Consider the following 18,193-nt stretch of genomic DNA (forward strand, 5'->3'; position numbering starts at 1 on the left):
CACACACACACACACTTAAAAAGAAAAAAGTAATGTCTAGACATGCATATTGCACAATTGAGGTTTTAAAAAATGCCTCCTACACAGGGTGTCCCAAAAATCTTAAAGTTTTAAGTTATTAAGGCTGGGGATAGGGATGGTGGGCTGAACCTGCCTTCTGCCACCCCAACGGGGTAAGCTACACATGATTCTGATTTATCACCAACTGAAAGCGCAGCCTAGATTAAGAGACATTTTAAAGGACTAATTAGTCAACCCTTGCAAAAGTAAATTAAGGGCCTGTGTTGAAACAGCCAAACGGAAACTCTAATACAGCTTTGTAGCAAAAGTGCTTGGAGTGTATTCAAATAGAAAACCTTGGGCTGGAAATACTTGTTTCTAAAAAGAATTACACCACCCCACCCTCCTTTATCAAGTAATCCAAGCCACCTTAAACACTCAAGGTCTGATCAAGCAAGACGTATTTTATGAAAACCTCTTTCAGCCTGAACTAGATCATGTCCTTGGGAATAAACAAATTTTATTCAATGAGCAAGTAGAAGGGATTCTTGATTACTGCTATAGTTCTTTTGTGTAGACAGACTGCTTCTAGGTTAATGCAAAAGCTCAGAAAAGAACATCAGATAAGGTAAAAGGCTTTATTATTCAGGAGCAGCTCAAAGTCTGACACTGACACAAGCAGGGATAATTATTATCTCATTACATTTGAACTTTGGCACCCATTTGAAGTACTAGTTTTCCAAGTGGGAATGTTACACTCAGTAGACTCTCAGCACAGTTTCTGACAGTCACATTTATCCCCAATTTTACTCAGCAGAAACTGTCAGATGAGCAGGGATACAAAGAAGAAAACCACCTACTTTAGTTCTCTTTTTCATGGATCCTTTTCCCCACTGGCTTTCAAATCAAGAAAGATAGATTGCATTATTGGCAGGTATTGGTCATAAATAACACCTTCCCACAAACACACAAAAATCAAACATCAAATATAAGTAGAGTTCTTAAATATTCAGTTAATGCTACGGCATACTTTGTTTCGAAAATAGCATTTCTGTGGCTTTCCTTTATTTACCTTTCTCCTTGGATAAAACCAGGAGAACCCATGCTTAACTGACCCATGCAGTTTCTTGTTGTTACACCTTCATTTATAAGAATCAAAGGAATTAAAGAGTTATCATTAAGAATAGATTTTAAAATGATGACAAAAGTATGAATAAAGTCTACACAGTCCTCAGGGATGTGGATAAAATGAATCAAGTTTCATGACTGGAAGAGGACTCCCTTCCAAGGACATAGTACATAGAAGTACACGGAGCTTGTTTCTATAAGGTTACAAAGGGCTAAAATATAAAACAATGGTTCATTTGAAGCTGATTGATACGTAACTGTTAAGGTAAGGGATACTCAAGATATTTTGCACACTATTAACTGAGAGTCAGTCTGTACACTCTCTCTATTAAATACCTAGAGAAAATTCTATGATGTTTGGCTCAGGGCTCTACTAGAAGATCATTGCTTTTTCGTATATAAAGAGAATCCAAAAAATCAAGTTAAAGTCAAGATTTACTCTTTAGGTTCTGGATTTTCAGTTAAGAACTACCTACTTTTATAAAAATATCAATAAAAAATCATTACTTTTTCTTAAAATCTGATGACTTCTTTTTTAAAAAAGTAGCAGCCCCTAGAGAACTGAAGACTGAATTCAAACTCCAGCTTCAGTGACTACTGATTCTATAAACATCTTCCTCCAGTAAATGGCAAAAACTATAACCTTTTCTAGAACGTGATGTTGGGTTGGAAACATAGTAGATTGCTTGGTAAAAATATGAGAACCTTAGATCTAATGTGGGAGATATATACGGGGGAAAAAAAGACAAACATTTCTAGTGTTCTCCAAGTTTCTCCAACGAGCTGATATTTATCACTGCTTTTAAAATAAAGATGATTTTAACTTGAGATTGTATTTTAACACTGAATCAATATAAATTTGCTTATCTAAACATCACATTTTACCACATACTTAAAAAACCCCACAAAAATGTAGTGAAAAGATTATATATATTTTATATGAAACTGTATTTGTTGGAAGCAGCAGAGACCCAGGGTCCTCTTCAGCAGCTGACCTTCACAGACAGGCCTCCTGCTGTGGCCTGCAGATACTTTCCACTGTGCCCAGAAAGTTTCAGAGTAAGAGAGACAACACTTGTTTTTTTGCCTCTATGACATGGGATATCATTATTGTAGGGAGGATGCATAATTTAAAAAGTAAAGACTACTCATTCAAAATGTTACACAGTGACAAACTTACTTTATGAAATTTAAACACAGCATTCATTCCGAGGAAGCTGCACGGTACACCATGGCAGTAGAACCAGGCTAGGTAAATTTCGGAGTTGAAAGGATTTTCTCTAAAAAGGAAAAAACGGTAGCTTTCTTAAAACCAGAGTTACAGAGTCACTCTGTTGAATTTTTTATCTTGTTTTAATGGGTCAAAGTTCAGTTAACTCACTCAGATGAGAATCTATAATTCTGTTGACTGTTCTGGACTACAGTAGCCATCTTGGGACTTTCTATGGAAATATGTACAGATTTTCCGCATGGAGCTGGGAGTAATGGTGACCTAGAAGAAGAAAGTTTAGATTCTAAAGATTTTCTAAGACAAAGTTCAGCTGTTACCTCAGCAAGTTATCACTAAGGGTATTTTAAGTTAGGATGCCTAGAAATTTGCTTATTTAGTCAGATAGATTTCAGTCTCAAATACTTTGATGGCAATGTCTCTTTTGGTTGATTTGTACTAAATACAGAAAAATTTAAGGCAGCATGCAAGGAAGGAGGAAACAGATTTTTCATGTGAACAGAAAATATTGCCAGTTAAGCCTCGTAATAGGAACCAAAGAGGTTACAATTACCATCCTCTTTGAAATACGTGAGTAAATCACCCTCCCAAATTTACAAACGAGATAGGTATTCAAATGGCAGATACTACCCTTTTCTGAAGTCTACATTATCAACATGTACATAAAGAAAAAAATTATTTTAAAGAAACTTAAGCTTCAAAGATTGAAATTATAAAGCCAGAAATATCTTGGACCAGCACACTATTTTTTACAGCCTTTAAGGTGTACACATTCATGAAAACAATTTTTTATTGAAATTGCTTTTCTGCTAACACATAGCTTGGACTAGCTCCCTGAAATAAAATTCCTATGATAATAGGAATTTAACTAGGGGCAAAGATCACCTACAGGGATAATTTTGAGAGAAAAAAGGAAAGACTACTTATAGTTTGTTTTTTTTTTTAATATTCTGTAGCAGGTCTTGGAATTTGTGTTTGAAGTAATCTTTAAAATATTTCTACCGCCACCATACGATGATAAAGCAATAAGACAACTCATCTGCAAGCCAAGAAATGGACCCTCACCAGGATGAGAATAGCACCTTGATCTTGGACTTCCCAGCTTCCAGAACTGTGAGAAATAAATGTCTGTTGTTTAAGCCAAAAAAAAAAAAAAACTTCTAGTTTATCTTTCCTAAAATTATGGGATAGGCTTCATGACAGTTGGAGGGGGATATGAACACTTATTAAACTAGAACTGGCCTAAGGTTATCTAGCTTCTGCCCTTTAAATGGGCAGATGTTACTGATCATGACTCCTAAATTGGGTTTCAATCGTTCTTCCACCTTCTCCCTAACACAGACAAAGAGCTACTATGAACTACAGGAGAAAATTCCTTAACCCAACTCCATCCTTAACTTGCAAACTGAGTAGCAGAAGCTTTCTATTCCCTTTGAGTGGTACCCATAGCTCACCCAATGCTCACAGCTACTTCTGCCTCCACCATGAGTCACTTGGTTTTCAAGGTTCACAAAGCTATTTCTGCCAGCAATATCTGTTTTTGAAATTATCTAAGTTAAATAAAAAGATAAGTAAAGTTAAACTGAATGTTTAAAAAAAGGCAGATACAGGTGAGTTGCCAAAAATACCGGTGTGAGCAAGATGATCGTAAAAGACTGGGGAAAAATCATAAAAATCTAGGATTCTTCACTTAAATTGCTTTGTAAGTATCTTAATTTTGCTTTATTTTAAATAATTATAAGCTGTAATTACATATTGAAAATCTATTTATGGATGTTGGCAACTTGTCCATGAATTACAGCTTTGTCTATAAAAAGGGGAGAGAATCTATAAAAAGAGGCTGCAGGGGCTGGGGGGTAGGGGAGGGAATAATGTCAAACAAAGGAGAGGGAAGATATTTTTGAATTGACATCCTGGAGGATGAAGAAGGCTTTGATGAATCAGGCAATGGGGCTGAGGGGTATGGACCTTGACAGATGGGATTTTTTTTTTTGGCGGTACACGGGCCTCTCACTGTTGTGGCCTCTCCTGTTGCGGAGCACAGGCTCCGGACGTGCAGGCTCAGCGGCCATGGCTCACGGGCCTAGTTGCTCCGCGGCATGTGGGATCCTCCCAGACCGGGGCACGAACCCATGTCCCCTGCATCGGCAGGCAGACTCTCAACCACTGCGCCACCAGGGAAGCCCGACAGATGGGATTTTAATGGAAGTAAATAGGGTTGCCAGATAAAATACAGGACACACCCAGCTACATTTGAATTTCAAGCAACAAATAACTTTTAGTATGAAAAACTTTTAGTATAAATATGTCCCACGAATATTTGTCCTGCATTTTTATGTGCTAAATCTGGCAATCCTAGGAATAAATAGATTTACTTTAAAAAAAAAAAACAAAACATTCTGACTTTTGAGAAGAGATCTGTGCCTGCCCTGGCCAGTTGGGAAATGCATCTTCTACCACTGCCAACTTACCGGGCCTGGAGAAGTCTTTCCACTCTGCCTCCTAGGGTTGGGGGTCTGGGATGATGGACTTCGTGGAGACGAATTCTCAGCCTTCCGTTTGGCTGCCATGGCCAATAACCAGTTTTTATTCTCTGGGGAGCTATTCTCTTTGCCTACCACTTCAGAGCCTTCTCCACAAGATCCCAAAGGAAGAGGTAGCGTTCCACAGCCTTCTGAAGCATAAGGACTGGCAGGAGAAGGAGGCTCTGTGACACTCATACTAGTCCCTTCAATCTTGCTTGGTTTGGTAGGACCTAGAGAGTCCTTACCAAGGTCTTCCTGGTTACCAGCAAGGCAGCACAGATCCAAATGAAGCTTTTCAACTGGGTCATCAAGCTCAGTCACACAGTTGCAACTCTTTACACACTTTTGTTTCACATTCTCCAGACAACTTGAGTCTAGCCTCCTCTTTACTCTATTTCTAGACTCAGAGCAAGCCACTGCTTGGGATGATTTCAGGCTCACAGGTATAAGGGCTTTTCTTGGAGACATGATCTTGGTCTCAGAAGCAGGTGGAGTCATGGGTGGTGATAAGGAAGGTGTCCGGGTCATCCAGTTCCTAATGGACATCTTGAAAGATGAGGGTGGCTTGGGAGAGACAGAGGACACGGAGCCTCTTCTGCTGATGGGAGATCGGGTCTTGGCAGGAGGGGTTTTAAGAGAGAATGTGGCAGTATTTGAAGGAAGAGGGAGGTCTCCAGCACAGCTTGGAGCACAAGCTGCTGATGATGGGGAGGAAATGCATGGACTGCTCTTTACTCTGGGGGCTTTGGCAGGAGTACTCTGGCTACTTGTCACTGTTACTGAAAAAGAAAAGAGGGTCACAAAAATCAGAAGTGAAAGCCATAGAATACCCCCAAGTTCTCATCAAGGAAAATTATAGCTAACTTAATCATCCAGGGGTTGATTTCCCAGTGAGCAGATCACATAAGTCATTTGATTCTTACTGGACCCTTTTAGCATTTTCCTTCCCTTTTCCTAACTGCCAGCCCCCCAAACACCCTGCTGTAAAACACATACTTGTAAAAATCTAGAAATTACAGAAAAATTTAACAGCATCCAAGTGAACCACTTTTAATGTTTTTTCTATACTTGTGCATGTGATATAATACATCTCTTTTTTCTACACAAAAATGGGACCATGATGTACCAAATATTTAGTAACCTGCTTCATAACATATCATGAACATTTCCCACATTAATACAAATTTATATCACTTTTAACAGCTACAAAGTATCCTAAGGTAACAGTAAGACATTAGGGTTGTTAATGATATTTTGTTTTCATAAGTAAAGTTGCGATTAGCATTCCTGTGTATACTTCTGAGCACAGGGCAGAGAGGCACCGCACACTAAGGAGCATACAGGCCTACAATCTGACACAATCACTATGTGACTTGGTACAACCATTCACCTCTGCCTCGGTTTCCACATCTATTAAATGGAGATAGTTTTTAATCTCCATAAGAAGTAATTCCATCAATTACTTGTTATCAGGCCTCATGTGGCTTTCCACCTTAATTTACAATTTATGATTTTCCACAAGCCAAAGAATGTCAAAGAACGTTTCAGAAACTCAATGCACGCTCTCTGTAAAGCAAATCAAATAGTGGATAGAACTCTTCTCTATGTGTCCTGTCCCTTGTTTACAGGCAATGACAAATACTTCAGGCAAATTCTTATAAACTGGGACTTCCCTGGTGGCGCAGTGGTTAAGAATCCGCCTGCCAATGCAGGGGACACGGGTTCAAGCCCTGGTCCGGGAAGATCCCACATTCTGTGGAGCAACTAAGCCCTTACACCACAACTACTGAGCCTGAGCTCTAGTGCCTGTGAGCCACAACTACTGAGCCCACGTGCCACAACTACTGAGCCTGCACTCTAGAGTCTGTGAGCCACAACTACTGAGCCCGCATGCCACAACTACTGAAGCCCTTGCGCCTAGAGCCAGTGCTCTGCAAAGAAGAACAGCCCCCACTCGCCGCAACTAGAGAAAGCCTCGGCGCAGCAACAAAGACCCAACACAGCCAAAAATAAATTAAAAAGAAAGTTATAAAAAAAAAGACTACAGCAAGCACTTGAGATAGAACAGGTAAGGTTTCCTTCTCTTTAAGATAATCATTTTTGTCACTTAGTAATACTTGACCAGAGGTTCTCAATCTGGCTGCATAGCGGACTTAATGTGGAGCTTTATAATAATACAGGTACTTGGCCCCTACCCCAGGCCTACTGAACAATTTCTGGAGACAAACTTTTAAAAAGTTCCACAAGTGGCTATGATGCACAGACAAGGCAGAGAACCATTTGCCCTGACGGTGCTATGAAATCTCTGGCTGAAACAGTGAAAGAATAGTAAACAACAGAGCAGGTGCTGACTGCGAAAAGTAGGACAAGGTAAAAGGGGCCGTGCCTTGGGATTTAAAGCTTTCTAGTTACTAGGTTAAAAGGGCCAGAAGAGAAGACAGGCAGTCCAGGACAGCAGTGAAGGATTGGGGTGGCAATTAGAGGCTTGGGAAAACATAGGAACATAATTCTCAAAACGGCAGTGTGATTAGCAGCAGCCAATCCATTGCTGCAAGTTGGCTTACAGGGCCGAATGGCCAGTGCACCAGCCTTTGGTCCTTGCGTCAGGTTGCTGCTCTGTAGTGCTCTTCAGAGTTAACTCTAGCATCACCCAGAGACAGAGAAATCTAGGTCTAGCTCCTGGTCCAGGCTTAGTTTGAACTTCGCTTTGCTGTGCTGGGTTAAAGGAGGCAATACTGCAAGGTGCTTCCAAGCATGAGCTTTAGAATCAGACTGCAAGGGTCTGAACTCTGATTCTACTATAACTTCACAGCTGTGTGATCTTAGGCAAGCCTACGTTCCTTGAGTTTCAGTTTCGGTTGTTTGGGGAATTAAACGAGATAATCCAACTAGGTCCTTAGAACAACTGTATTAATATTCAATAATGGCTAAATGTTATTAGTATGGTACAAATTTGGTCAACATATGCAACTTTTTTGTGACTTGACCTCCAAAACTAAGAATAATTAATGACACACTAAAAACACCTAGTTAGGGACTTCCCTGGTGGTCTAGTGATTAAGATTTCGCTTTCCATCGCGGGGGGTACAGGTTCGATCCCTGTTCGGGGAGCTAAGATCCCACATGCCTTGTGGCCAAAAAACCAAAAAACATAAAACAGAAGCAAAACTGTGACAAATTCAATAAAGACTTTAAAAATGGTCCACATCAAAAAAATCTTAAAACAACAAAAACACCTAGTTAAAAGAAACATAATTTTCATCAAAAATGTTAAAATGTTTATAGTCATTAACACAGAAATTCCACCTCTGGGAATCTATTTTAATGGGAGATGGGGACCCTAAATTCAGAAAAAAATTTTTTCCCACAAAACATTGGAAATAAAATGTCCAACTACAATAGAATAGCTAGGTAAACTATGGAACATTTACCCAGGGGATGATTCAAAATGTTTTGCTAAAAAGATAACACGGAAAGTGCTTAGAATATCATGTTCAGTGAAAAAAATCCTCAAGAAATCCAAATATATCTGTAGTTTAACTATGACTGTTAACAAGAAAATCTCTATGGATAAGGGAGTAAAATCTCAAAAAATAACTCTAAATGTTAACTGAAATTTTGTATGAGTGGTGGCAATGCTGATGGCTTTTTCCTCATATAATTCATTTTTGTTTTTCAAAATTAGGGAGCAAAAAATACATATAAAGACAAGGCAGCAGAGGGACTTCCCTGGTGGCGCAGTGGTTAAGAATCCACCTGCCAAGGCAGGGTAGACAGGTTCGAGCCCTGGTCCGGGAAGATGCCGCGGAGCAACTAAGCCCGTGCGCCACAACTACTGAGCCTGTGCTCTAGAGCCTGTGAGCCACAACTACTGAGCCTGCATGCCCCAACTACTGAAGCCCGGGTGCCTAGAGCCCGTGAGCCTAGAGCTCGTGCTCCGTAACAAGAGAAGCCACCGCAATGAGAAGCCCACGCACCGCAACGAAGAGTAGCCCCAGCTCACCACAACTAGAGAATGCCCACGCGCAACAACAAAGACCCAACACAGCCAAAAATAAATAAAACATTAAATTACTGAAAAAAATTTAAAAGAACCAAACAAACCATATGACTGGTTAAAACCAACTTTCCACCTACAGTGTACCTGTACCTGTGCAGCAGATGCACAACCATGCTGACTGCTCACTTTCAATGAGTGAGTGCCAGCCTTAGGTTGACTCTTATGCTCAACATCATATTTCCCTGGTCCATTTACTCTTCTATTCTCTATATGACTATTCCAGACTTTCTTTTCTCTCCTCAAATCTCTATCACTTCCACTCCTCATCCTTATTCTCAGTTGATGATCCTCATTCCTACCTAAGAAAATAGAAGCTGTCAGAACAGTTGGAAACTTCCACAAGTTCTGACCATCCCATTTATCCACCTACCTTCACTGTGCCTATATTTCTGCCTTCTGGTTACTATGGATGAACTATCTACACCCCTGACAAAGGACTACTCTTCAACATGTATATTAGATATCATCCCCTCACTCGAGGACACTGTCCAGCAAACTTCCCTGCATCGATTTTCCCCTTCACTATAGGATCCTTTCAGTCACATACAAAATGCTATATTCTCATTAAAAACAAAACAAGGGGCTTCCCTGGTGGCACAGTGGTTGAGAGTCCACCTGCCGATGCAGGGGACGTGGGTTCGTGCCCCGGTCCGGGAAGATACCACATGCCACAGAGCGGCTGGGCCCGTGAGCCATGGCTGCTGAGCCTGTGCGTCCGGAGCCTGTGCTCCGCAACGGGAGAGGCCACAACAGTGAGAGGCCCGCGTACCACAAAAAACAAAACAAAACAAAACAAAAAAACAAAACAAAACCAAAACAAACTTCAACACAGCTTCCTCCTTCAGCTACCACTTCATCTCTCTTCTTTCCTTTCTAGGAAGACTTCTTGAAAGAGCCTTCTCTTCTCCCATCCTCCTGAACAACACTAATCAGGCCACCAACACATCACCAAAAACTGCTCTCACTAAGGTTGCCTGCACTGCCAAACCTAAAGGTCAGTTTTTAGCCTTCATCTTACATTGCATGCCAAAAACATCTGATCTTTCTTAGTTTACACAATTCTCTTGGTTTTTCTCTTACTTCTCAGGTTGTACCTGCTCCTTCACCTCTCCAATTTCTAAATATTAGGATGTTCCAAGGCTCAGACCCCAGACCTATTCTCTTTTCCATCTATAGCTACCTTTTACCAATATGATGATGAATCCCAAATTTACAACTCCAGCCCTAAATTGCAGAATTAAACATCTAACTGCCTCGCTGACATCCCCACTTAGATGTCTAACAATATCAAACAACATATCCAGCTGTTCCCTCCCCCAAACCTGTTCCTCCTGCAGTGATTCCTATATACGTTAACGGCAACTCCACCCTTCTAGCTTCTCAAGCCATAAATTCTGAAGTTATCCTTGATAACTCTCCCTTACGTCCCACAGCACATTCTATTGGCTCCATCATATCCAGATTTTGAAGACTTTTTGTCCCACCATTTGCTACCTCTTTGGTCTAAGTCAGCATCATTGCTTCCTGCGTTATTTCAATGAGCTTTTAAATTAGCTTGCAGCTTTTACCCTGATCCCCTTAAAATTTGTTTTCAACACAGAAGTTAGAATGATCAAATTAAGAAAAGTCAGATCATACACTTCTCTATTCAAAACCCTCCAACAGCTTTCTGTCTGTCAGAATAAAAGCCAAAATCATACAAGAACCTTATTTTCCACTACTATTCCCCTCTTCTCTTTTGCCCGCTTTAGCCACAGGGACTACAGCTACATTAGCCTCTTTGAGGAACACAAAATATGCCAGGCCTGCTCCTGCTTCAGGGCCTTTGCATTTGCTGTTTTGTCTGCCTAGAACATTCTCTAAAATATCCATATGGCTTACTACTTCATTACTTCAATTTTTTTACTCAGATACCATCTTTTCATTGAGGTCTCCCTGGGTACCTAATTTAAAATTTTAACAGCATGCTTTGCTATTCTCTCATTCCTTCTTTCCTTTTTCCCTAACCACATATTGTTATCTGACAAATTTTACTTCTTTAACTTGTTTGCCAACTCTCACACTAATATGTAAGCTTCATTTACATCTTTGGGATTTTGAATCTTTTGTTTATTGTAGAATCCCCAGGAACTTAGAACAGTGCCTAGAACATAGTAGATGTTCAACAAATACTTAAAAAATAAATCTACTGGTGTATTCCAGTGCCTTGTGTAGATGATAAACATAGTAGTGTTCAGAAAACATATATTAAAAAGAATGTCAATGAGACGGTGCTTTCCTCTGAAAACATACCAAAATAAGATCAAATCTAGCTCACCATCTGTACTACAGAACTAAATCAATCAAACCATTAAAAAACTTAGAAAAATGCACGGGATCCTTACCTAGGTCGGCTCTCGCCTCTCTCTTCTTCTGAGAGGCCCAGCCCACTATGGAGAGTTTATCTCCTCCTGATTTCTCTTCTAAGTCTCTATTCAAGCGCCAGACTTTCAGTGTATTGTCATCAGAGCAGGTAGCAATCTACAGAGAACCAGGAAGGGAGTTAATAAGTTTCAATCAAAGATTCACAACAAAGTGAAAAACAGGTATGTCTTAAGGGCTGATGATTAGAGAATTATTCTGCCTGATGTAACAGGATATAGAAAATGTTATCTGAAAGGTCAGATACTTTCATTCCTTACTTTCAGGAATCATTCCAGATTTCCAAAGAAGTGAATCCTTTAGTTTCTTTTTTATATACATTCTGCTGGTATGACTTTTGTGACCAGTCATTTCTTAGCTACCTAAAGCTCTACTATAAAACCAGGTTCATTTCATTTTATTCTCAAGAAGTTGGGCAAGTCATTATCTTTATCACCTTCTGTGTAACTACAAAACATGTAATTAAATTAAGATGCCATTTCTACTCTTTCTCTTAAAAGATCAGTCAGTGTATGTCACTGACATTTAATTTGTATGACTTTCCTCTGACTTCCTCAAGTTCTGGCTTATTGTTAAAGTAATGGGATTATTCCCAAGATCTGATTTAGTCCATGACTCTAGTATGCTGTGGCAAGTAGAATGAAACCTTTCCCTAAGATTCTTTTTCAGATAGGTAAAGGAGCAATCTGGGAAAACGACACGTTCACTAGACTGAAAAAAGTTAAAAATAACTTTTGCCCCTTTAAAAATATCTAACCATTCCTGATCTTGGTCCCAAGCCTTTTATGGCAGAGAAAGTCCAGCTTGAAGAGCTTGTGGCAAATGGCCACTGGTACCAGAGCTATTCCCCAGCATTTGTTTATATAATTTCTCTATTTTAGTAACTAAAGAGAGAGGAAAAAAAAGAACACACGTTCTCTTAAGTCTTGGTCCCCAAGAGGCTGGCAGCTTTTTCCTTTCCTCACTGGGAGGCCAAAAGAAGACACACATATTTAACTGCTCAAAAGAAATGCCTGGAATCCCCAGTTATTCTATAGTCTATAAACAAGTTATTATTTACAGAGCAACTACTAAATCTGAATGTCTGAAAATTTATGTTCTTTATCTTATTTAATTCTCACAATATAAAAAGGCTTGTACTCAAATAACCTCATCTACAAAATGGGAATAAAGTTATTTGCCCAAGGTCACCACAATTAAGTGGCAGAGCTAGAATTTAAATCCAAGTTTTTTCAATTTCAAAGTGTAAATCTTTTTTTTTTTTTTTTAAAGCGGTATTTTTATCTTCCTAATTCTAGGCTCGGGACAAAATTATTTTAAAGAACCTTTTAAAAAGGTGGTCGTTAAATTGGTATGAGTAAACAGCCCTGCTACTTCCTTTGAGTCTTTTCTGTGCAAAGGGATAAGGGCAATATATGATGGATGGACAAAGATGATAATTAACTGAATAATAAAAAAAAATCATCTCAGTAAGTTCTATGAAGATATAAAATTCCACATTAAAAGCAGACGTTTCACTGGAAATCACAGGGAATCTTAGAGGGAAAATGCCATAGGGGTGTAATTTTTGGTGATTAAAGCAATGATTTCAAAAAATGTCTATCATGAAGCTCATCACAGAAATGGTTATATAGGGATATAGAAATAAAAGGAAATCCACAGTAGTACTGGAAAGCTAGCAGGGATGCCATGAGTAGATCAGACCATGAGAAGATTCTGGAAGATAAAAAAACAGATGGGAATAATAGGCAACAAACCTGCAAAACATAATAGATAAAAAGGAGCTCTCCACAGAAGGGACATTTCCTGCAAACCCAAAATAACCCAAAGACCAAAGGTAGGCCCTGGAGAAGTGAGTGGAACTCGGGCCACTATTATATGAAATCCCTACATGTATGTGGAGTTTGTTTATGTTTCTGGGATTTCTACCTTTCAGGGTTTTTACTTGTTTTTAGTATCACTATTAAAAAAATTTTTAAGTGAGTATATTTTCTTCTTTTCAAAGTATCTAAAATACTTTGGAGCTACTCCTTCTCTAGTTTAGTCACACACAGCCTAACACGTTAAGACTTCACAGTAAGCATTTTTCAGGCATGTGAGAACCCAAACTGGACTGTGAAGAACAGTCAAGGTGTTACCTTTAATACACCACATTGATAATATGTAGAAAGTCAGAAACACTAGTTTTCACCTTAGATTTTCTTTTTACCTTCGATTTTAAAATGAAATTTTATTAATGTTAAAAACTTAAATCCTATGTTTAGGAAAGGAATGACTCTAGGGAACTAAGAAATCCACTTATTCTTTAGTGCATAATACAGTTTATCTATTGGTATAAAAAATAGAATATGTGTGATTAATGATGATACAGATTCTGGATGGCCTCTAGATCTTTTAAATGTCTATATAAACATAAAAGTCTGTATTAACTCTCAAGCTAACCTTGGAAAAACCTACAAACCTGTGATCTACTTTTTAAACCAACCACAGATTCACCTACAAACCTTTGTGAAGTCTGATGGACACCAGCACACAGATGTGACCTCTTGAGAATGACCCAGGAGCACAGTAGGAGGATGCCAGGGTATGGAGACCTATCACAACATCAAAAAGAAAAAAACAAGTCAGCAGAGAGCAGTGGTAGGTCTCCCAGACAGAGGCTTCGAATTTCTCCATATCTGTACCTTAGAGAGCTTTAGAGTTGTTACCAAAAGCCCCTAGACATGCCTACTTATAGCTCAGAAAAAGTCCCAATGGGCAATGAAAGTATTTCTGTCATTAATCTGAGAAAACAGAATGAAAATAGCCAAAATAAGTAAACAATATGAGCTTACATACCAGGACAGGTCTTATTTCAAATCAGGACAACTTAGCTATACGTATTTTGACTAAAATTCAAGACTGAAAGGGTAAGTTTCAGCAACTAGGTAGTACACTTCAAGTGGAGCCTAGACAACTTTAGATCTTCTCTAGTCAGCTACTTCCAGGAACGCTGCACTTACTAAGTCCTGAAGGTACCTGAGACATGCTAGCAGATCTCTTGGGACAAGAGGACAGTCTTTCTTCCAAAAGAAGACTCACTGACTTTTAAGAAAGCCCAGTTATACTCCTTCATTTTGAAGGGGTATAAGCTATATTCTACATGGCACTTTTTATCCATTTTGGAAAAAAAATTCCTCTAAAATTTTATTTAAATTCATTTGCTTAAAGAAATCTTGAATTTCAAGTTAAGTATTGCCACATCTCAATACATTTTAATGTATAAAGAAGGGTCACATTGTGCAGTACTACACATGTGACTAAGAATATTTTCACGCTCATTCGATGCCATTAGTGATATGCATTTGACAGCTGACTCATTCAAGAGCTGTCAATCCCTATCAGAGGCCATGGGCATTAATCAGCACAACATGGAGTACAAACTCACACAGCTATTATTAGCATGTGTTTGAAAAAGAGAAATTATTCTCTTTTCATTTTCCTGAAGATCTGAATCATTGCTCATTTGTATGAAGAAAGTGGAGGCATTCTGGGAAGAATATTTGTGAGAATTACTAAGTAAGCTTAATGGACTCCTCAGACTGTAGTTAAAGGGATTTGACACACTGATTCATAAGGTTACCCAACTCAATTATTACTACTCCTCTCTTGGGTTAAATGGCACATATGTAATGATTCAAAAAGCCGAAGAAGACAAAGAGCAGAATCTAATTTGCCTTGCTGGGCTTTTTCTTGAGATCTAAAAGGACCTCACTTGCTGCCTACTCCTACAATGCCACAGAGAACAAGAGCTCATTCTTTCACAAGGTAGCATATTTTAGAAAAGACTTTCAAGATAGTCTCTATCTCAAGTCACAGAAATTCTTTATGGCCCCAGCCCATAAAGTTTCTCTACCCAAGGCCCAAGGAGTACTGCAAGCAGCAAGTTAAAAGTAAGAGGAAATCCTCATGTCCTCCTGACCCTCCCTGGTAACAACACATTATTTTACTCCATTGGTTTACTTGCCTGTTGCTTCTAGCTCTTTATTTCATGATCCTGCCCCTTCCTCATTTTCCTAGGCATTAAAATACCTAGGAAAACCTGACTGTCTATACCAAAGATTAAAATTAATGTCAAGAAAAAACAAATATCCACCAATAGAATGTATGTACATTTCTGCATTTATCTATAGGATTTAAAAGAAAAAAAACACAAAGGGTAGACCTGTTAGAAAAACTTTTTACAATTTGATAATAAGGCAGGAATAATAATAGTAAAAAAAGTCAGCATTTATTGAAATGATTACCATGAGCCAGGTACTTTACACAGCATTAAAAGTGAGGGGAAGGTTCCTCAAACAGTTAAACACAGAATTAATTACCACATGACCCAGCAATTCTACTCTTAGGTATACACTCCTAGGAGAACTGAAGACATGTTCAAACAAAAATCTGTACATGAATGTTCATAGTAGCTTTGTTCATAAAGTCAAAAAGTGGAATAATTTAAATCTCCATCAACTGATGAATAAATAAGTAAAGCAAAGTCTATACATACAATGGAATATTCAGTCGTAAAGAGGAATGAAGTACTGATACATGCAACAACATGGATAAACCTTGAAAACATTAAGTGAAAGCAAAGCCAGGCATAAAAGATCATTTATAGGAAATGTTCAGAATAGTCAAATCCCTAGAGACAGAACATAGGTTAGTAGTTGCCAGAAGCTGAAAGTGACTCTTAAAGGGTATGGGGTGATGAAAATATTTGGGAATGAGACAGTGGGGATGGTTGCACAATACTGTGCTTATGTGAAAAAAAAAATCACTGAATCGTACACTTTAAGGTGACTACAATGGTGAATTTTACATTATACAAATTCTATCTCAACAAAAAAAAATGGAGGGAAGGGCATGTTGTGGGCTGGAATGAGAACTGATGTCCAACAAGTTTTTATGAACGTTAGTAACAAGTGCTTTCACAGTTGAGGACTATCCTAGTATGGTAAACTATACTTGGTGACTACTTCAAAGAAGATTAATTTCTTCTAATGAAACTCAGGTGACTTTTAAATCCTTCATTTTTATTCAAATAAGTTTTTATTTATTGTCACTTCATTATTATAAAAATATTATCACAATGATAATTTCATTTTTTAAAAACCTCCCTCTACTTTCAAACAAGAAGAGGTGACTATTAAATCCAAGAGGCACTTAAACATCTATGCATTCTGAGAATGGTCAAAACACAGAAAATTGTCCTCTTACAAATTTTAGTTGTTATAAAGACTAACTCAAGGCATCAGAAATTCCGAAGTTAAAACTCCCAGAACTATGAAGTAACTGGCTCTAACCTACAGACTTCATAAAACGTTTTGTATACTTGAACATGAAAAAAAGATCAGCACTTTTCCTCAAAAAACCTCCTTACTCTGCCCAGTTAGAAACCAAAACTAATCTTCATTTTTGCCAAGAGATCATTTACACTTCCTAAAGTGTCAGGCTCAATGTTTCGCCAATCAGTGGTAGAATGATGGTGCCAAATCAGTTTATTTATAACCACTTCAATACTATTCAGTGGCTCTATCAGAAATGAACCAGGGAAGGGGAGGTGGGTAGGGGTGAGAGGAGGACAGGGGGTAGGAAATTTAAAAAGAAAAATAACATAATATTAAATCTTTTAATTCTTAAGTCTTAGGCCTCAGTGTCAGGAAGTCTAATTATGTTACATCTCCTCTTTGCTGGCCAGTGGTGAGGATTAAAAGGCCATTCTCTTCTGTCTTGAGATCTAAAATTCCCTTCTTTCACCCTGTTTTCTTGGGCCCATGGGCTTTTTTGGCATAGGAGAATCCTAACACCTGAGAGAATTCTGACCTAACAGCCTGAATACTCAGCTTGTGTGCAATTTTTTTTAAACTACACCCCTCCCACTTTTCCTTATCATGGAAAAGAGAAACTGAGCCACCTCACTAGACACATTCAATTTTAGGAGCAGTAAGTTTGCCAGGATCTCAAATATCAGAACCTGCACACTGAGGGACAGGCAGGAGAACATCATGTTTGAACCACATCATTCAGCACCGACATGTGACCCAGCCTAGAATTCAGAAAGGGTCACCCATGTGTGTGATACCTACTGATTGAATGCCTGAAATGGGTTACTAATGAACCACCAAGTATCTTTACTTCATGTCTTTAAAGAGAGGAAGCAACCCTCAACCCTGATTTCCTGAAACCAAGAAGGAAAAAAAAAAAAGCAAGCATTTGTACTAGAGCTAGGGAGGAACTTTAAGGCTTGGCAATAAAAAGAAAAAAACAAAACACAGAAAACAAATAAATTGAAGAATTGGCAATAAGACTATACATATACACATACATAATATGTAATTTTATATATATATATAATTAAGAAGCTGATTTTAAATGATTTAAAAAAATGATCAGTGCCTAAAGTTTTTTTTTTTTGCATAATCCTTTATTATACTTTTTGGTATGTCTGAAATTTTGTTTTTAAGAAAAAACTTAAAAAGATACAGACCTTGGTAGGAATAAAATCCTCTAACTAAGTTGGGAACCATAGTAGAGAAGGGAAATGTAGGTAAAACAGTGAGGGAAGGGGAAAGGGAAAACCAAAAGACAATAAATACACAGCATAAGACCAGATTATGAGACAGAAACATTAGTGCTAGTCACATAAAGTTTAAAGCTCAAGTCAGAAGAATTTTATAGACAGGAAGCTATGCAAAAACTCTTACCATAAGAGGGAGTTCTCAACTGTATATTTTATAAGCAAATTTTTCATTTTAAAAATATAACAAATGTGCTTGAAGAAAAAGAGGTAAGGTCAACACA

The 18,193-nt window shown here is 38.4% G+C and overlaps 1 protein-coding gene across 2 annotated transcripts in view; it reads right to left on the minus strand.

Moving 5' to 3' along the window:
* Positions 1-2,521: 2,521 nt before the first annotated feature.
* DTL (denticleless E3 ubiquitin protein ligase homolog) overlaps positions 2,522-18,193 on the minus strand; it is a gene marked incomplete at both ends in the record, with an annotated part of 37,949 nt that continues 22,277 nt past the window's right edge. For both annotated transcript variants that reach the window (XM_082662354.1, XM_082662353.1), the window contains 4 exons: positions 2,522-2,620; positions 4,828-5,660; positions 11,326-11,461; positions 13,867-13,956. In XM_082662354.1, the coding sequence (XP_082518480.1) occupies positions 2,522-2,620; positions 4,828-5,660; positions 11,326-11,461; positions 13,867-13,956 (1,158 nt within the window). The remainder of the gene's footprint in view (positions 2,621-4,827; positions 5,661-11,325; positions 11,462-13,866; positions 13,957-18,193) is intronic.

This window comes from Grampus griseus (assembly GCF_964374135.1).
Source record: "Grampus griseus genome assembly, chromosome: 1".
In the NCBI taxonomy this organism is placed as follows: Eukaryota; Metazoa; Chordata; class Mammalia; order Artiodactyla; family Delphinidae; genus Grampus; species Grampus griseus.